Source organism: Antennarius striatus, chromosome 24 (assembly GCF_040054535.1).
Source record: "Antennarius striatus isolate MH-2024 chromosome 24, ASM4005453v1, whole genome shotgun sequence".
Lineage (NCBI taxonomy): Eukaryota > Metazoa > Chordata > Actinopteri > Lophiiformes > Antennariidae > Antennarius > Antennarius striatus.
Window position 1 is genome coordinate 4364108 of NC_090799.1, and position 27174 is coordinate 4391281.

At 47.2% G+C, this 27174-nt stretch overlaps 1 protein-coding gene and 1 long non-coding RNA gene across 5 annotated transcripts in view; one reads left to right on the forward strand and one right to left on the reverse strand.

Moving 5' to 3' along the window:
* The first annotated feature begins 1271 nt into the window (after positions 1–1271).
* The window catches only part of nrp2a (neuropilin 2a), a 54008-nt gene continuing 28105 nt past the window's right edge, over positions 1272–27174 (forward strand). For 3 of the 4 annotated variants that reach the window (XM_068308981.1, XM_068308983.1, XM_068308984.1), the window contains exons 1-5: positions 1272–2110; positions 8973–9150; positions 17854–18035; positions 25241–25471; positions 26861–27016. In XM_068308981.1, coding sequence (XP_068165082.1) covers positions 2035–2110; positions 8973–9150; positions 17854–18035; positions 25241–25471; positions 26861–27016 — 823 coding nt within the window. In that variant the 5' untranslated portion in view covers positions 1272–2034. The remainder of the gene's footprint in view (positions 2111–8972; positions 9151–17853; positions 18036–25240; positions 25472–26860; positions 27017–27174) is intronic. The other variant, XM_068308982.1, reaches the window with a different exon arrangement.
* Positions 15952–26938, reverse strand: LOC137591171 (uncharacterized). The gene is made up of 3 exons (XR_011034615.1): positions 26819–26938; positions 26526–26577; positions 15952–16014 (listed from the first exon to the last, which is right to left on the reverse strand). It is a non-coding gene; the product is annotated as an uncharacterized lncRNA (long non-coding RNA).

Here is a 27174-nt window from a genome sequence, read left to right on the forward strand (position 1 = left end):
CCAGTGTTGTCTTGGAGATTTAATTCTGACGCTGTCTGTCTTTATCTACCTCGATCTCTTTGGAAGGGTCACAGTGGGGGTGGGGGGGTAAGAGAAGATCATCCCTTCCTTGTAAGTTTGTGTTCTCATTGATAAACACACACATATGGCAAATAAACAACCTCTTGTACCACGGCACTCCTGACCGACGCCCGGAGGCTCAGATGAGCCAATCACAATGACGCCTGACAGCCGCCACGCCCTCGAGATGGAGGCAGCCTATGAGGAAGCTTCAAGTTGATGGCATCTCGTCAACCTTGGGGTGTGTGTGTGTGTGTGTGTGTGTGTGAAGTGGCAGGAGATGACGACTGACGGATGTGACAAGACGGCGACACTTCACACAACCTCCTGTCAAGGTCGTCGGGGTCGTTCGTCTACGCCGTTTCCAACTCAAACTGGATGGCGATGGTTTTCCTGCGAGGCGTCGGTGCTTCTAACGTTAACATTCACCCCGCAGAAGCCCCTATAGACGCCCCTATGGAGGAGAAGTTGCTGCACATGTATGATGGACAGTAAGAAACCGTTCCCTGTGTGTCCTGACCTTTCGGAATGCACCTAGCCGTTCCAAACACGGATGCCAGCGAGGCTTCAGCTCATTATGCAGCCGAGCTTCGGCCCCTCCATGACTTTTACTCAGTAACACAAGCCAGAGGCAGGAGAGGCCTTTCTCAGCAGAATATTTTCGGCTCCCTCCTGTGTCATTATAGATCCTCCCGCTCTGTATTTATGCCTGTTGATTGCAGGCCTCAGATTGGGCAGGGCAGAGGTGGGCTTTCCTTCAATTGAGTTGAGGGCTTCAGTTGTTTGATGTGTTTAGTGGTGAAACCCTTCCTTGCGTTTGTTTATCGGCGCAACAAGCCCCCCCTCCCCAGTTGGAGGCACCCTCCCTGCCTCACTCTTTCTGGGATTTTTTTATTTTTTAACCCCTCATCTGTGTTTTCTTTTAAAAACAGCCTGAGGTGAAGTTCTGCTTTACCATTACAATATGTCTTATCTGTTTGGAGGCGCGCTCCTATCTGTGGTATCTTCTGAAGGGGGGGCAAAAAAAAAAAAAAAGACAGGAGTGAATGGGTGTGTGTGGGGGGGTGGGGGGGTACGGGCGTGCACGTGCACTCCCTCCTTCCCCACTGATCGCCCCTCCTCGCAATAAACGACCGACGGGAGGAGGCGGAGCCGGGGCGCAGGCGACTGTAACGCGATAGCTGCCCCGTCTCAAAAGCGCGATCGCTCACACACACACACACACTCACACACTCTACACACACCATCCGGACGCGGACGCTGCTCACACGCCGGTGTCGGAGCGGAGCAGAGCGGAGCGCAAGGCTGAACCGGAGCCGCTACCCGGAGAGGTGGGAGGGGGGTACACACGGAGGAGAAAAAGGAGCAGCAGTTGCCGCAAGGAGGTGACATGAGGGTTCCAGAAGGGCAGCAACTCTTTTTCTGTCATCTATCAGGCTGAGACTTTTAAGACGCGGGTTTTCAGGTCCTGATCAGCTTCCAGAGATCCGTCCATTTGGATTCGAGCCGGTCGCGCCACAGAAGAACGTAACCTCGTGTGCGTAAAATACGCGGAGACAAGAGAGCGGTGGATACAGGGGGGGGGGGAGACTGTGGAGGCTCTCTGTCGGGACTTGACGCACCCTGGAGCCGCTGTCCGGAGCCTCCGGCGCGCAGACATCACCAGAAGCCTCCCCATCCGCGGAGCGCGAACTGTGACGATCCTGGAGTTTTGTTCACTATTTTTTTTTTTTTTTTTGTGCAGATCTCTGAATGTATTCAGTGACATGTTCAGAGTTTCCTCAATCGATGGTGAAATAAACGCCGCGGGATTATTTCTGAAGTGATTTAGTTTTTTTGTTTTTTGTTTTCTCTCCACAGCGGATTTTTTTTTTTTTTTTGGAGGGGGGGGGGTAAAGACAAACAGCATTTACATTATCTGAGGTGGAATTTTAAAGCTCTCCTTTTTTTTTCTTTTTTTTCCCGTCATTCAAGATGGATTTTGCGTCATCGTTGATTGGATTTTTAATGGTTGTGTGTCATCTGGCGCTGAGAGTCCGAGCAAACGGAGGTGAGTTTTAGTTCAGTTACTTTTTTTTTTTTTGTCAACACCAAAATATTCCACACTGGAAAATGAAAGACTCTTCTAATCACAAGACCGGGAATTTAGTTTGAACATTTCAATTAGATGATCCCGTTTTTCGTTACACATATCCGGTGACTTTCTTTCATCTTTTGGATGTGACTAATTCAGCCCCGTACCAAAGCAGCTGTTACACATGGAAACACTCACATGTTCTCATTAAATATTAAATTATCGGAAACCGTTATCTGTCCCAGCAAGACTGGGATCAGGATTAGACCAACCATCAGTTCACTGGGCTGTGAATGAGATGATTATATGCGTGAAGCTTTTTGCGAATCCAAACACATTGTTTATCCCCAGTTGACCGGTTTGTTTGTCTTTGATTTAAGCATCCATCAAGGGAAATAAACAAAAGCCATCCCTAATTAAATTGCTATTTCACAGCTTAATGAAAACGTGCAAAATGAAGCCTTAAACTGGTGTGTAAACCCGCTGTTTCACACATCCACCGGTGTTCAAGAAACCGTGCGTAAAAGCGAGACTATCGTTGTGGAGTTTGCCTAATATGACTGTAATCATCACCATTACGATCATTATCCATCAGCCACCGCGGCTCTCTCTCTCCGTCATCACCCCCCTTGAGGGTTGGCTCGCAGGGTGAAGCCAAGGCTGAAGGCTGCGGGAGGGGGCTCACCTTCACCTCCCTGCAATCAAATAACAGTAAAATAGGAGGTTATTGTGCCTGATGAGCCTCAGACTGGATTCGCAGCCTTGCTTTAAGGCACTCAAGCAGGGTTGCGGATGCGCTCCGAGCACGCTGGACGCGCTCCTCCTTGCGTTTTGAGAGCCGAGCGCACGCGTAAAGCAACACCAAAATGCACGTAGGATATTCATTTAATAACATCGTGGCCATTATCTGGTGACTTCCATGCAAATAATGTAATCGGAATAACGAGGCGACACATCGGGTTGTGTCTCCACCTGCGCGTAAAGCGCGCAGCAGACCGTCAGGAGTGGAGGTGATGGGAGAGAGGATCGCATGTAGCGGCTTACCATGCAGAGAAGTGACACCACCGCTGAGATGACACATGGCCTCTTGTTCACTCATCCTTGTAAAGCATTTCTGTCTTTCTTTTTGCTTCCGCGGGTGTCGCCGCTTTTTTTTAAATTTTATTTTATTTTATTTTATTTTTACGCGGATGCGCGCTTTTCGCTGCGCCGTTTTTGCGCTAAAAGGAAAAAAATGACCACGCAGCTGTGATGTATCTGCGCGCTTTGGATTTGCGGCTCTTAATTATGATCACTCGCATTTTTTTGAACTTTATGGCATGTCATTATACAAAAAAATGTTGGGGCTGTAGTTCTGAGGCTCTTTGGATTTGAAGTTTACGCGTGGCAGCAGTGTTGTGGTTACCAGGACTGGTCTGGTGACGAGCTGTTCATGATCCCATGATGACTGTTGAGCCTTTACAACACCACCCACTGGTCCACCACAAAAGGGAGCCCAGTCCTGTTCACACCAAAGCCCTCTACCTCTTGTTTAGGCTACTTGTTTTAAGTAAGACGGGAATGTGTGTGTGTGTGTGTGAGTTTTACTGGCTGCCTGCGTACCCGATGATCAGAGACAGATGTGGGCCTCTTGGCAGCCATCAGGCAAGAAGCTCCAGTCCCCTCCTCTCTCTCTCTCTCTCTCTCTCTCTCTCTCTCTCTCTCTCAGTCCCCTGCCAAGACACTGCACCACATGTCCCTGACTCCATGCTCCCCTCAAGAGCCACGTTACACACAGACGCCAGAGGAAAGAACCGAATGGAGACGACACAGGAGAGGCAGAGCGGATAGGAAGAGGGCGCAGACAGACAGAGTGATGATGCAAAAGCCAAAGGACAGGAAAGCGGGTTGCAGCCGACAGACCGTAACGCGAAGGGAGGAGGAGGAGGAGGAGAAGGAGAAGGGAGGGCCGTGGAGGAGGCCGAAGGAGACGTGGGGGCGTTGAGGGTTAGAGGAGAGAGGGCAACATCAAAGTGCGCCGGGGGTCACAGAGATAAAATGGAACTGAACTTAATAGGGATCAGATCACATGAAGGGGTTTATAAAGCGACACAAGCGTCTGGGGTGACATAGCCGAGGGGGGTAAAATCAGGAAAAGAATAAAAGAAGTTAAAGGAGTCGGGGGGGAAAAGCTGAAGTGATGAAGTTAAACCCACTGGAGTGACTGAAAAGCGTCGCACGCTCCCACCAGTGACCCACAGAGATGGTTGTGATGGACGACACCCCCCCCCACCACCACCACTTCTCCCACGGTTGTATTTCTACTCATTCGGTCACTTCTTCTCCAAATCCTTGCCCCTGAATGGACTTTCTCATTTCTATTTCTTTTTGTTGTTTTGTTTTTTCCCTCTTATGCTTTCCCACCCTCGCTCCTCATCCTCCTCCTCCTCCTCCTCCTCTTCCTCCTCCTCCGTCGCCGTCCGCCTTACAATTCTTTGCATTTCTGTGTTTTAATCTGCCTCAGCCTCTGAGGTATCAGCTGTGAAAACAAGGTCACCCATTAGCATTCATAGCCGGAGACAAACTGAGCGGCCTCGTTCGATACCAGTCAGGTACGAGAGTCGCAGCACAGCCCGCTGCACATGGGGTGAAATTAAAAACAAGACCCCATAAATAAAACAAAGCCGGGTGTTTCTCTCTGCTGCATTGACTGCACAGGGAGGTCGTAAGGGGCTCTTGGGGACGGGTTTAGATGGGGGCCTTTAAAATTGAGCGCATTCACAAATAGGGTTAAAGAGAAGGAATGAGTTATTCCTGTAAATGTATAGGGGGTTTTTTTAGGTGAGATGGGGACAAAAGACCACCACCCCTCCTCCCCCAGAGATGCAGGTTGGAAGGGGAAATGTCTGGTGTAAAAGTGCCTTAATGGTGCAGGTTTGATGCACACCAAAGGAGACAGAAACCCGACACCCGTCAGGTATTACAGCAACCATCTGTTTGCTGAATTGATCCATTGAACCATTGATCACCATGACCAGCAGTGTGCATTTAGGTGATTAGCACGGAGGTACTTATCCTGTAGGGACGGAGGAGCAGGAAGACAAATAGAGAAAGAGCTGCAGGGAAAGGAAAAGAAGATTTTGTGACGGGGTGGGGGTGGTGGTGGGGGGGTTATTTGCCATCTTGGCAGCTTTTCTTGATTCTTTAGAAAGTCCACACTGTGGAACCAAAAAAAAAACTTTTGTTGCATTTGTGGGGTGATTGTCGCTCCGTTTAGGTCACTTGACATTTAGTCCAATAGGAAACTGACTTCAGAATTTGTGGTAGCATTCAATGCTAATCATAAGCAGGAAAATCTGTCATAGAAAATTAATTTACTAATATCCACTGGCTTCATTCCGCTTCTAGAAAGCTGTAACACCGGCGTGCCCATGACATTTAACTGTGGGTTTTTTTTATCATAATGACACTACACTGCCTATAGCATAAAGGCCCTGAAGCCCAGGATCCCTCCGCCTCACCCCTTCCTCCTCACCCTCTTCCTCTCCTTTAGGTCCACACTAGTGCGGAATGGGTGAGATTAAATGCAGTCGGAGGGACAACCTCTGCTCTTGACTGAATGGATGAGCGCTGCCCACATTCCCTCACTCTGAGCGATAGCGCTTTTTAATTAAGGCGGTGGCGGCGGAGGTGGTGGTGGTTGTGAGGGCGGCGGGCGCTATAGGAATGATGGAGGGATTTATCAGCACCTCTTCTCACACTCGCAGCTTATCCCAGAGCGTGACGCCATACTTCTCCCCCCCCACCACCACCACCACCACCGACCCTGATAAGGCCGCTAATAGAAATGAGAGCGTATAGAACGTCAGCTAAGACATGCAGACATATGCACAATTTTCCCAGATCATGAAGATAAAGCCTGTGACAGTGGCGACAAAAGACCATTTTGTGTCTGAATTGATCCGGAGTGACAGGACAATGTGCACACGAGCAGATGCAGAGTGCAATTTCATCCGACATCGTATTCCGCTGACAGAATCGACGGGGCAGTGATGGAATCGGACCCGTAATCGTGTTGGAACTCTTAATTCAGCAGCTGCACACAAATGTAATGCATCTCCGTCTGCGTGTCACGGATGTGTGTGTATGTGTGTGTGTGTGTAGGGGGGGGCTTCATCACGTTACCGCAGCTTGCGTGAAAATGCATTCCTTCATCTTTCTTCCTGAGGCTAAATGGTTGCTTTTATTCGCCACACACACACACACACACCGCATCCACGCTCCAGTTTCGCCCACTGTGGAAGAATTTGGTGCAAATGTGATGCTGATGATTCTTATCTTTTATAAACAGTTTGATTTTTGTTCACAGTTCAGCAGCTGAAATGTGTTCATTGTGAGAAAAGTGTCTCTGAGTCAACGGTTTCATTTTGATTCTCTTGTTCGGTTGATCTTTTGTTACTTTTTTTTGTTAAATCATGTTTTTGTATCATCAGGTTGATTCAGTTCGCATTTCTGTTGCATCACTCCCTCATTCTTATTATTTTTTCCCTGAAACACACACACACACACACACACACACACACACACACACACACACACACACACACACACACACACACACACACACACGCGCCTGTATGGCAAAGGTTTTACTAGTGGGGTCATTGTCTACAGACAGCTGCTGGATGGCAGCCATGTCTTAATGAGGAGCGTCGAGCTCCTTCCTCCTCACCTTTCCCAGCCTCCTTCCCTCTCTCTCCGCCTGTCACTCATTCCCTCTCTTCCTCGCCCCTCCCTCGCCCCGCCCATCATGAATCAACCATCCAGCCCACCACCGCCAAATCTGATTCATCTTCCCGTATCCGTCCTTCATCCCGGAGCCGTTCTTCTGCTCCGCTCCTTCTATTCTCCTTCCTGATGTAACCACCCCTCTTTTTGCCTCCTCCCTCCTCTCCCTCCTCTTCATCCTCCTTGGAGGCCACTGGATGGGTAGCTAAAGGGAAAACTGTTGAGGCTGCAGGATTTTTTCCCCAAATGGCTTAATCTGCCGGGGCTCTGCGTGCTGATAGCCTCTTGCACACCATTCCTTCCACAGGGCTCCCAACAATGCCTGTCTGTCTGCACAGCTTCAGCAGATAAAGAGATGTCTGGTGTGTGTGTGTTTGTGTGTGTGTGTGTGTGTGTGTGTGTGTGTGTCACTCTTTGCCATCCCTGCTATCTTTTAGAAATTTTTCACTTAGCTATTTTTTTCTACCTCTGTCAGCCTGTTGTGATTGACAGGCCCTCTGTACGTGTTCATGTGTGTGTGTGTGTGTGTGTGTGTGTGTGTGTGTGTGTGTGTGTGTGTGTGTGGGTGGCCGTTTGAACATGAGCATCAGCTGTGTGTGCACGCGTAAATGCACGGTGGCAAGTTCGTGCGTGTTACATGTGTGTGCACCCACACTCATACGTGCACACGCATGAACTCGCCTGCAACTGTGTGTGTGTGTGTGTGTGTGTGTGTGTGTGTGTGTCCTGCACGAGTGTGGGCATCGCTCTTCTCCAGTAACAAAGTAAGGAAGCCATCGCCGCTCTATCAAATGTCAGACAATCTTAAGTGTGCCTTTTAAGCACAATAGGCAGTGGAAATGTCATCACTTGAAGGGTCTATTACACTTCCAGCCTTTGGTCTTTTCTTCTTTATGATTTCTTTATTGATGATTTCTCAGGGAAAAAAAAAAGAGCAGGAAAACAAGCCATTCATGTCAGGAATGAATTCAGCTCAGTGGTTAAACTCACCATTAAAACTCACCATTAATGACATTAGATTGTCGCTTTTGTTGTCGCTTTCTTTCTTCTGTGTTCTGCTTATTTATCCGCAATATGAAGGAAACATTTGTTCCCTCCTTTGTGCTCAGCGTCACAAAGTTCATTACATCTAGAGATCCCCCCGGTGAAGCAGCAGCCGCGCACACGCAGAGGTAGGGGAGCTAAACCCGCTCCCTGTTGTCATGGAGAACACGTTTCGCCTCTGCTTCTGTAAAGAATAATGATAACGGCAAATCTATTGCAATGCAAGAGTAATAAAAGAACCATTGTGCGGTATACCGAGGTGTGTGTGTGTGTGTGATGTCCCGTCGGGGTGTGTGTGTGTGCGCATGCAGAATACCCCATTCGCATGCTCCTTTTGTATGTGCGTGAGTTCATGTGTTTAGCATGTTTATGGGAGATAACTGCAGTCACGAGAGGTGGCTTAGTTGTCTGGTGGTGGGCAGAGAATGGGGTCTTTGTTGTGAAGTTAGCTTCTCATTACAGAGAAGGGGGTGACCCCCTCCAGAACCCCTCTAGACAGGCCGTCTGTGTGTCACTTCCTGTCTAAGCCTCGCCGAGCGACGCCATTGGCAGGCTATTGTTCCTGGGAGAACATGATAGGATCGGGGAATGTGTCCTAATGTTTGCAGATTGGCTTGCCCGAGCAACAATTACACTTGGAAAACGTTCCCAATGGGGCGCTGGAGCGATAAGAGCCTGGGTGTGGAAGGGGGTGAAAAAGCTTCTCTCTCTGTGTGTGACTGTGTGTGTGTGTGTGTGTGTGTGTGGGGATGGATGCTGCAGTGATGATCTTTTATTGTTTTAATAGCTTACCCATGTGGTTCCACAGACATTGACAATCCACTATGGGTAAAATTTTCCAATTTCCTCCTAAATGACAACCAAATTGCTTCCTTTTGTTTCTACTTTTCATTTATTACTCAACATAAATGCAGAGGCGTCCTCTGAGTAGTTGGCAATTAATACATTTATATGATATGCAAATGATGCATGGATTTCGTCTAATTTCCGATCAATATTTACCACCTTTTCTGTCTCTTTTTCCCAGCAGGAGAATGCGGCGACGTCTTTGATGCCAGCAAACCGGGTTACATCACCTCCCCGGGTTATCCCCTGGAGTACCCGCCTCACCAGAACTGTCACTGGATCATCACGGCGCCGGAGCCTTCGCAACGCATCGTCATCAACTTCAACCCACATTTTGACATCGAGAGGCAGGACTGCAAGTAAGGGCGCGGGTGACGCAGGGGAGACCTGTGGCTTCCTGGAGAGACATGTTTTCTATCAGAATTAAATTGCTATGACCTGTAAAACGTTGTTTTACATCTTAGCCTTTTATTATCTTTCTGCAAAAGCTTTGGTATCACAAATAAGCAATTTCCTGTTGAAACGCTCAGATTTTATACATGCTATTATAATTCACCACCAGCGGTTAGGTCTGATCCCAATTTGTTGGAACATTTTCCACATTTTGACCACAGCAGGTCAGTCGCGAAGGAAAATTTTAATTGTAGATACCAGTTTTCTGCACGGCATTATGTAGACTGTGGTTTTCTTTCTAGAAATAATTATTTATTGAGAGAACAAACTTTTTTTTTCTTTTCTCTTTCTTCCATTCCCACAATTACACATGTCAAATCCCAGAAAAACCACAGGTTTTTAGTATGAGTCTTTGAACAAAGTAATTAGTGGCATGAATTCCTTGCTCAAGGGCACTTAAGTTGCACACAACATCAACAGTTCAGAGTAAAAGATGTTCATTTTAGTTCCTACTTCTTAAGTCTTTCAATCGCATCATGACGGAAAGAATGATTCAAAAAGTTGAATGACGAGTTGCGGGAAAAATGGAACAACCGCTTTTTTTTTTTTTTTTTCCCCACATGCTAAAGGGCAACAGATTGATCTCCAGCCAGAAAGTTTAGTTTGACAAGCAAAACCAGATAAAGTGAATGAAAAAGAATCAGGGGTCACGGGTGTTTTAAGGAAAGGCAGAGGAGAATGAGGCCCAGATGTTTGTTGGTCAGTTTCCTTTCTCAGCAACGTGAATAATCCACATCGTGTTTCTATTGTGTTTGACCCCAGAGGAAAAGGGGAAGAAGTCAAGCTTTCCAGTGTTTAATCCACTTTTATACAGCGAGGAAACACACATTACCTGTTTTGGAGACTAGTTCATTGTTCGTTTGGTTTTGCTTCAAGTGGAAAACAGACCACATTTATCAGTGTGGTTTTTACAATTATGACCATTTATTTTATTTCCCTTGCTTTCTTTTTTTTTCTTCTGTAAACCAAAGAATAATCCTAGATGGGTGGGGGGTTTGTTTGTTTGTTTTTTTCTTCATTCACCAACTAAGCTCTTTGTCTGGCCAGGAGAAAATTTCGACTTTCATGACTACATCAATGGCCGCGTAGCAGAATGGCTTTGTAGCGCGGCCGCGAGGTGGAAGTGTTCCTCTGATGTCTCGGCTTTGTGCCACTAGCTGTCTGTCGCTTTTGTCGGAGGCGGAATGTTGCATAATTATCTCCCTGGCAATATGTTTTCTGTGCAATAGCGCCTTTACAATCCCAACCCGGCGTCAGCGCGGGAGCTCATTGGACCCCCACCCCCCACCCCCACCCCGGTTGCAGCGTAGGAGAACGGAACGGTTCTGTCGGCGATAAGCAGCGTGTCAAGCAGTTTCCAACAGTGCGAGGCCTTCAGGGCAGGAGTAGGCCAAGGGAGGAGGAAGAGAAACTGAAAATGCCGTCTCTTTTCTCCTCTTGGCTGAGAGTTTTATTGAGATAGGGTTTCTTTTTTTTTCTTTTTTTTATATACGTTTGCCTGAAGGGACCGAGGCCTTGGCTTGGCCTCTAACACACACTCCCACTCAATCTCCCTTCATCCTGAATGTATGAGTGTGTGTCTGCGAGAGGGAGAGTCAGCTAGCGTGGGCGAGAGAAGTCGTCTAAATGTGAGTAAGTCTACAAGCATGCAAACAAGTGTTAGTTTGGAGACGAGCTGCTGTGCTTCCCCACTCCGTCCCACCGCCCGCCCCTCCCTCCACCCGTCCAAACCCACTTTAGAGTCCCATTAGAGGAAGATCACGGCAACATTTATTTATGCAGAACATCTGAAGCTAATGTTTTGGCCCATCTGAATGCATTTCCCTTTTGAAATAACAGGAATAAGCGGGGGAAAGCTGAAGCGCAGCTCGATATTCCACTTCTCTCCATCCTGCGTCGTGCTTTTTACAGATTGATCCGAGCTCTTTAGGGCCGTTACGGGTAACTTCCTTCCTTTTTTTTTTGTTTTTGTGGCCTGGGAGAGCAGAGAGGGGATTGTTTTTTTATTTTTCTGTCCTGGTCAAGGCTGGAATTCTGTACGACTGCCAGAATTACGGAATAACGGAGCTGCCAGTTTGGTGAAAACACATAAAATCACCAAAATATAGTCGACAGTACGACAAGTACTGACGCATGTTTTTAATGGATATACTTAGCAACACATTCACATACACACTTATGCAACCTGTCGGTGCAGGAGTGCTCATCAGCCATCATATCCCCCCTCCTGGGCACTTCAGCGCCTTATAAAACTGAGAAAAGTGCTTGGTCAGCCCAGGCGAGGGGGCCGTGCTCTGGCTAATATCCCCCACCAGCTGCTGATTTTCCCTCTGTGGGTTCAAACAGTCGGGACTCGGACGCTGTAACGTAGCCAAACTGCGGCTCTGCTGCAGCAATCAAATCGCCGGCCTTACGCAGGGGCTCCGTGACTGAGGTGGCACTTTAATTCAGGATTTCATTTCAGGGGGAGTCCGGCCGCGTGCCAAATAGCTCTTACCTCCAGGTTGCCAGCCGATTGATGTGAACTAAATGTAATAAAGGCCAGATGAAATATCAGGCCCATATCTCTAATGCAATCTGCCATCACCAAAGCCCCAGGATGCTACCTAGTGATATACCAGGAACAGAGGAGGAGTGAGGGGAGTGATGTAGGGCGGAGACGACGCTCCCTTCCTCCCTCCCTCCCATTTTCTGTTTCGCTCCCACTCGCCTCATCCTCCTCCTGTCTGTTCTTGATCCATCGCTTTCCTCCGTTGGTTCGTTTCTTCTCTCTCTACTCAAGCCTGAGGAAGAGGTGGGGTTTTTTTGTGTGTGTGTTTGAATTAAACAATCAGAACAGAGGGAATTGATGTAAACACACTCGCGCACACACACACACACACACACACACACACACACACACACACACACACACACACAACTATAAATCCATTTCTTAAACATGAGGTTCCAGAGAAACACGTGTCCAAAATGAACTTGCGCGCTCGCATTATATCACTCTCTTACCAATATCCAAAGGGACCAAAGAGGTGTGGGATCAATGTCTGTATTCCGCTTGTAATGGGGAATCAATAGATGATCAGCAATGGCCGGAGGGAGAGGGGAGAAGGACATGAAGAAGAGGAGGAAGGGGGTGACGGTTAAGGATGAAAGGAGAGACAGATGAGCTGCCAGAGGTCACGACTGAAGGGAGTTGTTCAGGTTGGGATCTGTCGATATCTGACACACGGCCACCGTTTGATCGCGGCGTCCGGCGGTCACGGCCGTTCCGGCTGCGATCGCGAGGTTATGATAAGTAACAGGTGTGATTCCGTGTGAAAACCAGTGCTCCAAGACCAGTTCAGATGCTTTCTGTGATTGATTGCTCTTGCCTGCCACAGAGACGCTTATATATAAGCAATCCATCAGGGATACAAGTTTAATCTATCCTCGTGTGGCGTTGTTGTCGCATTCGTCCTGAGTCCAGATTGCGTGATAGAGGAAAATTGTGTATCTCTGTTGATACAGCTTGATTTAAACGCGTCCGACCGGGGGTGGGGGGGTGATGGTGGAGTAGGGTGGGGGGTGGGGGGGAAGTCTGATGTTTTCAGATCGATGCCTTGCTAGAAGGTCTGGGGCCGAGCCCATATTGCTTGTGGTCAGCGGTTTGTCTCCGGTCAACTTTAAGTATGAATCTGTGATGGACAGCAGAGGGGGTGGGGGTGGGGTGGAATGGGGGTGTTGGGCGTCGAGCAAAGAAGGGAAGTGCTGTTTGTTTTTGGGCTCGATTGAAGATGGCAGGCCCCGTGGATCAGCAGGGATTTTGCTCGCAAAATCTAGTTAATATTTCAGAGGCACTTAGGGTTTATTAGAGCCCCCATTGAGGGTAGGAGGAGTGGGGTGTGTGTGTGTGTGTGTGTGTGTTTAGATGGGTGTGTGTCTGCCTGAATTTCAGTGCAGAAAAGAAAACGGAGAAGAAAGAAGCGACAGGCTGTTGTTTGTTGTTTACCGGAAGGAATCATCTGCTCTCGGAGTGGAAAACGAGGAAAAAAGCCAAAGAGAAGCGGAAACATTTGAACTCGAAGGCCTCAAGTGTTCGAGCGCAGCCAAGTTTGGTTTCTGCCGCCATTCTCCGACAGCTGTTTCTCTTTTATCAACATAAACAGAATGAATGAGACGGCCATGACACACTCAGAAAATGTAATGTTAATCTTTTGTGTAATTTACATTTTCCCAGGGAGTACTTTATATATTTAGGTAAGCTTTAAATTTAAGAAAAGAACATAATATCCCAAGTTCGGGAAATTCAAATGAGAGTTAAAACAAGGATCTGGCAGCAGGAGAATGACCACTATAACAGAGCCCTGCAGGCCACTGAGCCTACTTGAGAGACATATAAATGCACATACAATTCTCTGCAGTTGTGTTTCTCTGTGGTTCAGTGCGGAAGCCTGCAGGAGACGTCTCTGCCCCCCCCCCCCCCCAAAAAAAACAGCAAAGGTGTGAAAGGCAATTAGTTGTTTTGGCAGAAGAGTGGAGTGATATATGAGAGCAAAGGAAGAGAAGACGTGTCTGGACTGGTGCAGAATTACTTGCCCTTAAGGGTTTTTAGTTCCCCCAGCCCCTCTCCTTTTGCTGCAGCTATTTTCTATAGGTGAAGTAAGGGATGGGTGTGTGTTGAGGGGGGGGGGGCGACCTGGTGCCCCATAATGGCTCCCTAAACACAGATCCAGACAGACAGAAAAGCTGGGAAAAACGGAGAGCAGACTGGATGGAGGCTGGTGTGTGCGTGTGATTGGTGCGTGGCTGATTTTGCACGCGTGTGCGCGGTGTCGTGGAATGCGCTCTGGAGACAAGACAGCGGGGCTCTCGAACGTCGGGCCCTCATGCATGTATTCATCAGAGCCCGGGGAGAGGCAGAGCGAACAGGTCAATAATCACATCTGAGGAACACTCACTCACTGACGCTAATCCACGACAGGAGACGGAGAGAGAGAGCGAGATGGAAGGGGGGGGGGGAGGAGAAGGATAGAGACCCACTCCAAAATCAATTAAAACCTAATTAGGCTCTCAGCTCTTTTGCGGGCCTTTTATCCGTGGTGTTGGTGATCGTGTGCACGCAGCACCCTCGTGTTTGCTTGTATCTGCGAGTGTGTTTTTGTGTGCACGCGCCTGCGTCCACATGTGTTCTGTTGGCGAGTGTTTTCCCTAAGTGTGTGTCAGTTTCACTCCTAAACAGGCGTACTTAGGGATCGCCTTGACTCTTACCGTCTCACCGTGGGAGCTCGCCTTCTCTGAAGCTTCTGCAATCGCCTCTGTAATGACGGATTACAAGCAAGACATGTAGGAAGACAATCGGACTTCTTCTCTGGCGCAAAAATGATCCAACTCTTGTGGCGATTTGCTCCGGCAACAGCCTTTTCCAAGAATGGAGAGGGACACTTAAAGTTGTCACCGAGTCTTTCCTTCCGGCGTCACGGGATGAAGCCTCACTACAGGGATTGCTTTAGAGAGGAATGACATCTGTTTTTGAATAATTCACACATGTTCTTCCGCGCCGGTGCACAGATATAAAGGGAATTAACCAAAGAGCACTCCAGCCGTGTAGTGCTGCACTTCCAAACACTTGACAGGCTGGAGAAAGACAGACAGTCAGGGGAAGAAGTCAGACCAAAGCAGCGGAGGCAGATGGATCCTGACTTTAAGATGGAAATGCTGTAAAGATAGAAGAAATAAAACCGGAATTTAAGGAAAAAAATTGGTTCAGAGTTAGTGAAATCATCTTGTGCAGCAAGAATTCAATTCAAGACTTACATCAGTTCGGACAGTCTTGGGGTGGCAGTAGCTCAGTTCACTAATTTTTGGACTGGGGACCAGAAGTCGCCAGCTCAAGACCCATGTGGACCAAAACATCTGGAGTGTGGAGGTATCAGTTCACCTCCTGAGCACTGCCGAGGCACCCATGAGCAAGGCACCGCTCCCCTACAAGCTTCTCATTTGGGGCGCCCAACGATGGAGCGCCCCAACCTCCCATTGTATATACTGTATATACTCCTTTGTGTGTGTGTGTGTGTGTTTATTTCAGGGGCCTGTACACACATACAGTATATATGCATGTTTCAAGATATACTAACAAGATATAAATAACAATTTCCCCTGAGGGAATTATTCAAGTGCATTTCATTTCATTCATTTTCATTTCAAGGCTTTAAATCTGAGCAACCTCAGCTTTTGACAGGGTCTTCCTTTCGATGATAAAAGTAAAATGCAAACTGCTTCGTAATCCGTGATCCTGATGTTGTGGTGAGTTTATTGGCTCAGCTGGATTTCCTCACCTGTACCTCTCCCACGTTGACCTAAATGAATATGCGTGGGTTTATCCCTTCATCAGCAGCGTAGGAAACTGTTCGCTGCAGGGGTCATATAGCCAAAACTAGCAGATTAGTGACTCTATTTTATCGAGGTTTTATTCCTAGTCGCAGTAAAAAAGCAGAAAAACAGCTTTTCACAGATTGGTGCCCCTCAGCTTTCGATTTTTTGGGGTTTCTATTTAAATCTCGAGTTGGATGCTGCATTTAAGTGTCTCAGAAGAGCAGCGTCTTTGATGTTATTTCAGAATTCAGGAACATATCACGGTAATTAGTGAGAAAGCAGCAGCTCTGTTGTTATTTTGTGTTATAATTTTTTATTTTTTCGACGGCTTCATCCTAGGAATTAATTGAAGAGAACGTGTTTGCATCAGGAGGAGGTCCATAGCCGCCGGGCTTGTTCCACGACGTTGTTTGTTGGGCCTGAAATCACAATATCGTGGGTGAAGAGAGACTCATGACTGAAAAGAGAAAACAAGGGATGAATAAGGAGACAAATATTGCAAGACTATCCATAAACGGGAAATCCGACATTCGTATTTAGCAGAAAAGACACACACACAGCGGAAAAGAAAGAAGTGATAGAAAAGTGAAGTTTACCCTTAGCATGATCGCACCTTAAAGGAGAACACAGCATTTAAGCACCGTGACAGCAACAAACAGATATTAAGGCATTTTCCACACCTTCCAATATGATCACAACCCCCAAATTACTTCCATAAAACACGGTGGTTCTCTGTCAGCTCCCAGGCATGGGCTGCTCCTTCCTTAATCACATCAACAAAGCCACGGTGCCATTTATTGGAGTTAACGCATAGGAGGTCTGTGTTTTATTGTGAATTACAGTTTTTATTACACAGAACACACCCTTCTGATTCCTAAAAATCCAGCTCATTCAAAGAAATTCAAGCGAGACAAAGAAAGCAGAAGATTATTCCCAGGTAGTCTCTCCTTTCTCTGTTTTATATTTTGTATATATACACTAATCCCTCGCGCATTCGCGCATCAACACGCGCGACTTCACATCATCGTGGACATTTAGTAGGTAGTCACGTGATACCGTACGAGCATTCTATTGGCTGATGGCATCAGGAAGTGCGCTGTGTTCCAAGAGTCTCGGAACGCAGCGCACTTCAGTCTATAATAGTGTTGTGGTTTAATATCAGTATGGGGATGGTTCATAAATGTTTGATTTACCGTAAGTCATAAAATAGTTTATCGCTATATCGCGGAATTTTGTTTTTACGGGTGGTTCCTGGAACGCATGAACCGCGATTAACGAGGGGTTACTGTATATACGTTAATGTATATACGTTACTGTAAATGCAGATAACGACAGCTGATTTGCAACCTGGTCTTTCTCTCTGCATTCCTCTTTACAAACATGGCAACTTTAATGTTTGTCATCAGTGATTTATTGAAGGTGAAGGTGACGCCTCCGTTGTGAGTCAGTGCTGCTGCATGTGTCTCATAATGTTAGCAGAATGACACATAGCGCTATGAGCTAATTCTGGATCAGTCACACACGCTGACCTGTTTTTATCATTCAGGGTCAACCGACTTGTTTAAAGTCGTAGTGAAGCTAAGAAACCTCGCCCTCACCCCCCAGCTTAGCTGCTGAGGTCCTCAACTTTCTCCTCATGCCTTTGCCTCCTTCATTTTTTCATGAGCTCCGACGTCTATTTTTGTACCTCTTCTTAATGAGCCCATCCAGCTGTCTTGTTTGCCTGCATCTTCACCATCAAATTACACCCCATTGCTGAAGTATTACACATTTGACACGTAGCTCATCCTCCATTTTTTCCCCCTTTGATTTGCGACATCCTCACCCCGATGCAAATGGGTTCCGAGTTTGGTGTCCAAAACAGCTTTGTAAGAGCTAAATTTATTGAATGCAGCTGAAGGCAAAGAGAATAATAGCGAGATGCTTTAAATGGGAGCCAAGACTGTGACAGATATATTTCCTTGTGTCCTGATGTTGTGTTCTGTTCCCTAATGCTTTGCTTGGACACTGTGTATTCTGTCTGGAGGCTGAGTTCCAATGGCAAATAGTTCCACACCTGTCTGGTTTTTATTAGCTCGGCCTATTGCATAACCCCATAACTATCTATCTATGTTTATCTCCGCTCGGTCTTTGTCTCCTTACTTCTCTTTTAATCCCTTCCTTCTGCAGTAAGCGTAACATAAACTGAACATTAAAATAAAAAAACTCAGCAGGAAATAATTTCCTTCTTTGTTTTTTTTTTTTTCCCCACATCTCAGGTATGATTTTATCGAGATCCGTGACGGGACCTCGGAAAACGCCGACGTCTTGGGTCGACACTGCAACAACATCGCCCCGGCGCCGATCGTGTCATCAGGCCCCTCCCTCCAGATCAGATTCGTCTCAGACTACGCCCACCAGGGGGCGGGCTTCTCGCTGCGCTACGAGATCTTCAGAACAGGTGAGGGAAAGTTGGGAAAGTTTAGCAATCTTTTTTTGGTGTTTCCGCCATATGAGAAAAACATCTACCTCCAAAACATTTCTGCAGCATCACAGCAAAATAGTGATGCAGCATTGTCATAAACACTGGAGGAAGATCAAAAACAACAAACAACAGGCACAAAATGACTTCATACAGCATAATGCACAAACCCCAAGATCCCAAAGTGATTTAAATAGACGTTATTCACCAGAGACACTGAGCTCTGCATTGTCAGAGATTCTTCAGTCGTTTAAGAAAATGCTGCGATGTTGTTTTGCTGAAATAATTTGCATATGAAGAAACTTTACCCGACTTTCCATCAACACGGTGGGATGAGATCACTTCTATCGACTGATCTGAAACAAGTCCAGGAAGGACTGGAGGAAATTGTGTCCTATATTTGTAGAATAGACTGGCTTGAAATGTGTTTGTCACATGTCTACCGTCTAACCTAGCAAAACCAATGAGAAACAAACGTCGGTGCGATGCTTGAGGACGCTGCTAATCAAGTTGATACACATCGGATTCGCATTCATTTCTATATTTAGTAACAGTTTTAACGCTGGTCGGATCATTTTATTTCGTTGCGATTAAACGCAAGAACTTAAAGGCCAGTCCGTAAAAATATTATCCGGCGCTAATCCAATCCGTGGCGCAAAAAATGTTGGGGACGACTGGTTTACAGCATTCCTCGTCTCAACTGATCTTAGTTTACTTAAATAAGACTTACAAAAGTTCATAACATTTCATTTCTTTTTATCGTTTCTCTTTACAACACTGACAAAATCTCCCCTGAATGTGAGACAGCTGCTCAGTCACTGACTGGCTGTTACCGCTGTGGGTCACAGTCTGCAGCTCATTGCATGTAATTTATCTCAAAAGTCTAAAAGTATTCCGAGACCTTTGTGGGAAACATGAGATCTGCACGATTCTCCCCCAAAGCGAACAAACTCAGGCTCCGCTGCACATTAATACCTCCGTTAATGATTTTGTCTTGGTGCCATTTCTCCCCCCCCCACCCTCCGTGTTAATGGCCCGGACCCTGTGATCGTTCACCCCAACACTCTCACGGCAATTTGCATGAGCACGGCTAGCCGGGCATGTAAACTAAAGTTAGGGTGCGAGGAAGAGGAGGAAAGGAAAGGGGGTTGCTTTCAAGTTGCCTGAAAGCATTTCAGGAATGCTTGCTTAATTTGAGCAAGATCTGCTTCCTCTGGGGAGATGTGGAAGCGCTGGTTGTGGGAGGTGGTGGTGGGATGATGGAGTGAGCTGTGAGGCAACTTGGAGTCGGGCTTAAGGTTAAAGGTTTATGGGCAGAGGTGGAAGCGAGGAGATTGATGGGGATGAGTGTGCGCCGAAATGGGATTTTCTCGAGGTCGCTGAGGTGTGTGAGGTTGAAGTGCGCGCTGCAGGTGAGGTTGTAGCGGAAAGTGTTTGTTTGCTTTGGAGTTGGCGGCGAGTAGTGTGTGTGTGTGTGTGTGTGTGTACATAGCAGAAGGAGAGGTGAATTGGTCAGGTGGCCTTGAGGCAGTTAAAAGATTTACGGTCATGTCAGTGAACAGCTGACTGTCTATGAGGTAACGCTTGGAAGAGCTCACTTAAACTTTGATTTTTTTAGGGCTCAAAATGAATCAGGACTGAAAACAAATATGTAAGACAAAACTCAGGGTTTATTTAGCCCAATAGACAAGATGGAATTAAACCTATCTCTAGTTACGTCTGATGATAAGCTCTGTTACCAGGGCCACCAGCTCAAACCCCATCAGCTGTCTCACACACACACACACACACACACACACACACACACACACACACACACACACACACACACACACACACACACACACACACACACACACACTACTGGTGGATGGGGGATGCGGTTGCCATGGCTTTAACAAGATCCTGGTGTAAATTCAGGGGTTATAAGAGATTGTGTCAGTGTGAGCACACATGTAGGTGCTGCTCGCTGCGTGTGTGGGTGGTTTCACTCTACTGCTATCTTGTGTGTATACATGTGTATGTGTGGAGGTGGAATGATGAACGTTCGTGTGTGTGTCTGTCTGTTAAAGAGGCACACATTATGAGACAGGTGAATGGAGACAGACATGTTTGGGGTGAAGGGAGGCACACAGGCAAAGGAGGATTGAGTCAAGAGAGGGAAAATGTATTCAGGATGCGTGATTGGGGCCATGTGTTAATTACTGCGTTTGCAGCGCCTGCACGCTCCCTCATCATCGCTGTTTGTGTTACCGCGGCAGGCCTGGGCGACAGGTTTCCACTGCACGCCGTACGATTTGTGATCGGAACGCAGAGATCCCGGCTGAGATGTGATTATTTAACGGAGCGTAAGCAATTAAAAAGTGCCCCTCTAATGGGTTTTGGTTGGCTTGTTTCTTTCCACGCAGCTTTGCAAGACATTCGTCGGAAAAATCAGAGCAAGTGTGAGAGCGATCCCGGGGTCTGTGTGTTTTTAAAAGGGTATGTCTGACAGAGATGGAAATCACAAGTGCGTCCAGCATCCCTGTCATCTTTAACGTCCAGACCGATCTGACCGCACCACCACAAGTCAGACAGTGTGTGTCTGGTTTATAGGCCTATATGTGTGTTTGTGTGTGTGTGTGCGAGAGCAATTGAAGCACATCTTGCGACTCATGATACCTCAGCTTGTTTTTGTTGTGCTCATTCAACCCTATTACATAAGCAATGACTGTAACAACTCAAGGGGATTTTGAATTGGACAAGCAATTTGGTTGTGTCGATGTGTATATTTGTGTTGGTGTGTGTGTGTGTGTGTGTGTGTGTGTGTGTGGTGTGTGTGTGTGTGTGTGTGTGTGTGTGTGTGTGTGTGTGTGTGTGTGTGTGTGTGTGTGTGTGTGTGTGTGTGTGTGTGTGTGTGTGTGTGTGTGTGATGGAGTACGGTGTAGCAAAAGCTAATTATTTTCAACATGGAGGAGCAGGACTTGATCTTCGACTCTGTAGCCTTGTTTTTACCCCTCCACCCTCCTGTGCGTCTCCTTGGGGGGACTAGGGTCAGGATTGCCCCAAAACAACATCCTTCCACCCCCCACTCCTCCACACACACACACACACACACACACACTCACACACACACACCTCAAACACACTTATGCCTTAATCCTTCTGTACAGTGAAAGTGCACGACTCCCCTCCTCCCCATTATTGTTGTGGCCTACTTTGCTCCTACTCATGCGTGCTTAACCCTTTATGCAGCACTGACTACCACCTCCCATGCCCCCCATCCATCCCTCACTTATGTGTCACGTGCCGCTGACGCTGTTACCACGGCTACAGCGGGAAGACTTGCAACCAAAACCCCCGTTTTGCCCAGTTCCCCAAAGCCCACCACTCGTACGCCGGGGCGAGGCGACGTCGCAGCCAATCCTGGGTTAAGACGGGACCAACAGTGTCCCCGGGGCATCTTTGGGTCTCCTTCCTGACCGCTGTGGTGGCATCTGTGGGGTCACGGCAGGAGGGACGCCCCAAGGCAGGACCCCGCCCGAGTGCCAGTCACAACATCGACCCTGTGTGTATTTCTGACGCCGTCGTGTCGACTGGATACCAATCCTTTAGTCGGATGGCTGTTACTTCATGACTGATTGCCATGTGGTGTTTATTCCTCATACACCCCAATGATGAAATTACACACATGTAATTAACTGGCAGCGGTGTCTTAAATTCATGGCTGAAGAAACCGAATGAGTGATTGCGAGTAATCAGCGGAGGAAAGAGCAGTGTGATCATCAACCGCATGAGTAAGAGTAAGAAATCAACGGCTGTAATTTGATCACCAACTTTTTTCCTTGCTCGGGGTAAGTAAAAAAAAAAAAAACCAAACCCTCTGATGGCATTCCGTTCCATGACACGTTAGAGAATGAGACGTGACTTCGAAGGAGCTTTCCTGATTTATAAAGCTGTTTCAAACCATCTCTTCGGGTCTATAAAAGTGTCAAAACCGTGGCAAAGCAAGAATTCTCCCTCGTGTTCCTACTGTTGTTCTTGTGTGTTTCTGGCTGCCCTTCCACCTCACATTCAAAGATTTTTTTTTAGTGGGGTTATGCGAGAGATGGGTGCATGAGGTGCAGATGTGTGTCAGATGGAGACAGGCGGGTCGAGATTGAAGGGTAACGTGTTTTTGATGTGCGGCAGACCCGTACAAAATCCAGAAGTGAGCCCCTCGGTGGGGAGTTGTGCGCCGACATCGCCAGACAAGACGAGAATGAATGAACCCAGAACTCGCTGCATCGCCGCTGAGAAGACAGGGAATGAAGAAGAGGATGAGACAGGAAGACAAGAGGAAGAGGAGGAGGAAGAGGAGGAGGGGATTGCCCTCACGCGACATGTGGAGCTGTTACTACATCAGGCACTCATGTGCAAGACTCGAGTGGTTTCTACCCAGCAACTCGCCCCCACGCCCGCCCTTCCATCACAAACACACACACAAACACACACACACATACTGTAAACACACACACACACACACACACACACTATGACCTCCCTTTCTTTGCCAGCAAACAGCTCTTGCCAAATGGCAGCACCAACTGGGTGCCTGCGTAATGGCAAGCATGTGTGAATTTGTGCATGCATTATGTGTGTGCGTGCGTGTGTGCGTGTGTGTGTGTGTGTGTGTGTGTGTGTATGTGTGTGTGTGTGCTGAAGGGTGACAGAGGGAGCTTGCGCGAGGAGCTTGTTTTTGGCATGTTCATACACTGTGAATTAATGAGAGCTAACGAAAGGAGAAGGTACCCATGCATACTGGTGCATGCACACGCAATATATGAGCGCACGCATGCACACTGCGGCGCCACGCTGGAGGGGCGTGTTTGAAGCCACCGCTGTGTGTTCGGAGGCGATGGAGTCAAGCTGTGCTCACATTGAAGTTTTTCAGCGGTGGGACTCCAGACGGCTGCACTGTGACCCAGTGAGAAACAAGGCCAGTGTGTTACTGGGTCTCACTCATACTGTGAAGCTACACACACACACACACATACACACACAGGAGGCTCACACAGTGACAAACCAGCAGCAATGATCCTATTAGATGCATTCTGAATAGTTCGCATACAGTTAAATTTTAAGGACATCGGAATAATGCGTTATTGTTTCAATGGGCTCATGGCATGGCATGTAGACGCACAAACACACACTTAATATCACTCACAACGCTCAGATGTGAGGTTAGTGGGAGAGTGGAAAGGGAGATAGCACCGGTAGCTTGTGGAAAATTACTTTCATATTTCAAGATGCCATGTTTATTTTTGTGTGTGTTTGTGTGTGTGTGTGTGTGTGTGTGTGTGTAGGCAGGCAGGCCTCTAGCATGTAGCCGGATGATACACGAGTGTCTTTATGTTGCGTTATGCGTGGGAGGCGACACGAGAGGTCGAACGCCGCATTTTGAAAACGCGGGAGGAGAAATTAGGACGTCAACGTTTTTCGTGCAACATATGTACGGACAAAAACAAACGAAAAGAAAAAAAATGAAAACAAGAAAGACAGATGGGTGAAATTAGAAAAAAACGGCGAATAAAAGCAGGAAGAAAACAAGGAAAGGTGCAGACAGTGAACGCCTCCTGAGTGTTCTGTCTCCTCTCTCTCCGAGCTGATTGGGGTCAGTTCACCGCCATTAACCAAGTGCAGACGGGGGGGGGAGGGCCGGAACCGCGAGGCGACCCTCTGCTTTTATAGGGCTGCTGATAATAAGGCCTGGTGCCTTGGAGGAATGCCTCTGAAGGAATGTGCCGCTGACATGTCTACACTCCTTAACGCCGCTTTTCTGGATATGTATCTGCTTATCAAACCAAGCTGGCGGCTCTTGGGGAGCTGCTGGATGCAACCCCACTTTTTCCCAGCTTTGAAATCCCACAGAAGCTTCTCCCCCGAGTCCCTTCAACTTGACCTCCCCTATCTTGCCTTCCGACGCGCTCAACGGTGGGAAAGGAACAGACTCCTCCTAGTTGTCTGCTTACCGTTTATGAGCACCTTGGCAGAGGGAAATGTAAAATGTGTCACAGATCTGGCTCAGGTAATTTAAACTGCAGAGAGGATTTTAAAAGCGAACCAAGAAGAACGGTACTTTTTAAGTCTCATCAGTTTGGGAATGTCACAACCGCCGGTATGTCTGACATCGGCGGTTAAACAAAGATGTAATGAAAGTCCTGCAGTCTCTTAGCAACATTATCTCATGAAGATATTTTTCCCTTTTGGCAAGCTTGAAAATAGACACACAACTAAACAGACCGAGGTGTTTATAGCCTACTTATGGTTTAAAGATAGAAATGTTCAAAGCTGAGAAAGTCGCCAGCCTTTGTGAATGAGGCTCTGAGTGTGTGTATGTGTGTGTGTGTGTGTGTATGACATTTGTGTAAAGTCCTGCCTGTTCCAAGTGTGTATGCGTGAGCTGTACGCTCAGCTCCTCATCCTCATTGATGTGCCGCTCCATAAACACTCGTCCGTGACTCAGGCTCCCCGGTGGGCAGCAGAGCAGTGGCTGATGGGTAGATGATCTGAGCCACACAGCTGCCACCACTCAAGGTGAGCTGCCCAGGCCGCATAAATCTGCATGGCTTAATGAGGAGCTGCCGCAGAGGGCCCACTTAGAACCATTACACAACGTTTTGTGGTGTGTGTGTGTGTGTGTGTGTGTGTCTGTATGTGTGTGCGTGTGTGTGTGTGCGTGTGTGAAACAGAAAAAGAATATTTATTTTAAATGCAAAGTAGAGCAGGGGTCTGCTACTCTCCTGAAAGAATGGTTGTGTTTTGTTTACTTCCTGATTCTGATTTATTTGCTTATTTACCTCAAATGAGACTGAAAAGATCTGCTTAAAATTGTCGTGACTGGGTTGGGGCATTGCAGCAAGCAGAGCTATTAGGCTGCTTTTGCTGCACGCCGCAGCATTAGACACGCCCACTTGAGCATCTTCCCACTGTTTATTTTTCCCCTCCACCAGTAATCAAAAACTGTTTGTGTGTTTGTGTCTCACCAGCGTTGCTACTGTATATTCCAGCTCGCTGTCAGTGATGAAGTGTTCTCTGAAACACCCTCTGCAAGTCAGATTAGATATCCCCATGTGATCGATGGCCTGCGTCCGTATCTTCCCCTCCTCAATATGACCGATTGGTTATTCCGTTCTAAATATGCTCTTATCCATTTATCCCCACAGGATCGGAATTCTGCTTCCGCAATTTCACCAACCCATCCGGCATGATCGAGTCTCCAGGATTCCCGGATAAATACCCTCATAATCTGGAGTGCTCCTACATGATCATCGCCCCGCCCCACATGGACATCACCCTCACGTTCCTGACGTTCGACCTGGAGAATGACCCCCTGCTGGTGGGAGAGAGCTACTGCAAGTACGACTGGCTGGACGTTTGGGACGGCCTGCCGCAAGGTTAGCGGAAACACATGCTTCTGAAATTTGGTCTCTGGTTTTTTTTTTGGGATCACACATGCAACCATTTTCACATGTCAGAACTCACGCAGGCTCCGATCCTCCGTGTTCTCACACAGTAATTTAGGTACCAGTCCTCAATTTCCTGAGCAATCATTGCTCTCTTTTGATGTTAGCAGCCTTTCCTTACGTAGCACACATTGCATAGAGGAAACATAATTTCACACAGGGAGCTATAAGTGCCTCCACATCCTTCACGATTAGCCCTTTCCCATGCCCCTCTTCTCTCTCCATAATGAAACCCTTCATCGCCCCTTCCTATGTTCCATGTCCTCCCTCCTTATCACCTAGCACTTCCTTCCTCCCACAGGGAAGTGAGAGTGACGGCCACGATGACTATCTGTTTGTGTCCAATAGGAGGTGAAGAGTGTTGCAAAAGTGGCCTTTGGACTGAGATCAGGAAGAGGCGAGGAAGACATTTGAGGATGTTATCAGGAAGCTTTGATAGTGATGGCCGTAGGGTAGTGTTAGCTGCTCCAGTGCTGATGAAAACCCTATTAGTAGTGGTGAGTGGTTCTCTACCCACCTCGGTCTCACCGACTCTCTATCCAGGTCTTGTTCAACTTGTTCTTTAAATTGTAAAACACAGAATTGAGGGTTTGCTCTAATTATTTTAAAAACTCCAAATATACCCTAGAATTGGGGAGCTTTGGTGGCTGAAAACAGTTTTTGCTATTTAGGTTTAGTATTAGGAGCAAATTAAAGTGTAACCCAGTTCCAAGTGAATGGAGTCCTCGGGCATGAAGGAGGGATCGGAAACGAGACGGAAGGATGAAGAGTTTGGCGTCTGGCGAGGGAGCTACTCTTGAGACTATTGTAATCCTCGCTTCTGTGTGTTTGTGTGTGGCAGGGATTCCAAAATGGCCTTTCTGGGCTCAGGCTGAGAGACACATGGCAGATGGAGGGATAGAAAGGAGAGAAAAGAGAGAGAGAGGAGTGATGGGTGGAAGAGTGAATGAGGGACACATGCTGTGACTCATTAGACAACGCTTACTGAAGCAGCATGGCTTGTCTGCCTTCCCATCGCTTGGCTTCCCTTTTTATTTCTGATGAAGAAGACAAAAAAATTATGTTTGTACAATGACAAAAAATCAAGTGCTTTAAATATTTCTTTTCACTGTACAAAAAAACCTCGGCTTATGGTGTTTTGAGTTTCGTTGTTTTCAATAATACGTTGGTTTACTTTAGTAAATTTGATTTATGCCGTTTTTTGACTTACGCCACATCTCCTCGCCAAAGTATACAGTATCTGTATTTGTATAAAACTTGTACGGCACCAACATTTACCAAAAAAGTCCAGTATGACCCTTTTGTTTGCTTGGCTTGCAGTGGCTCCTCTGATTGGTCGGTACTGTGGAACAAAGATCCCTCCTGAGATCCAGTCTTCCTCCGGCCTGCTGTCCCTCTCCTTCCACACCGACATGGCCGTGGCCAAAGACGGCTTCTCTGCCCGATACAACATGACGCATAAAGAAGTCCGAGACTGTAAGTGATTACCTGAAGCGAGTGTGTGTTTGTGCTAGCAAATATTCTCTATGGATTTATTTACCTGCTTTGGCTTTGAACTTGATTTCTCTGTCCGGATTTAACTATTTATTCCATTTGTGGTCTTTTTAATACACTGCCTAGACCTTCCTGGTACA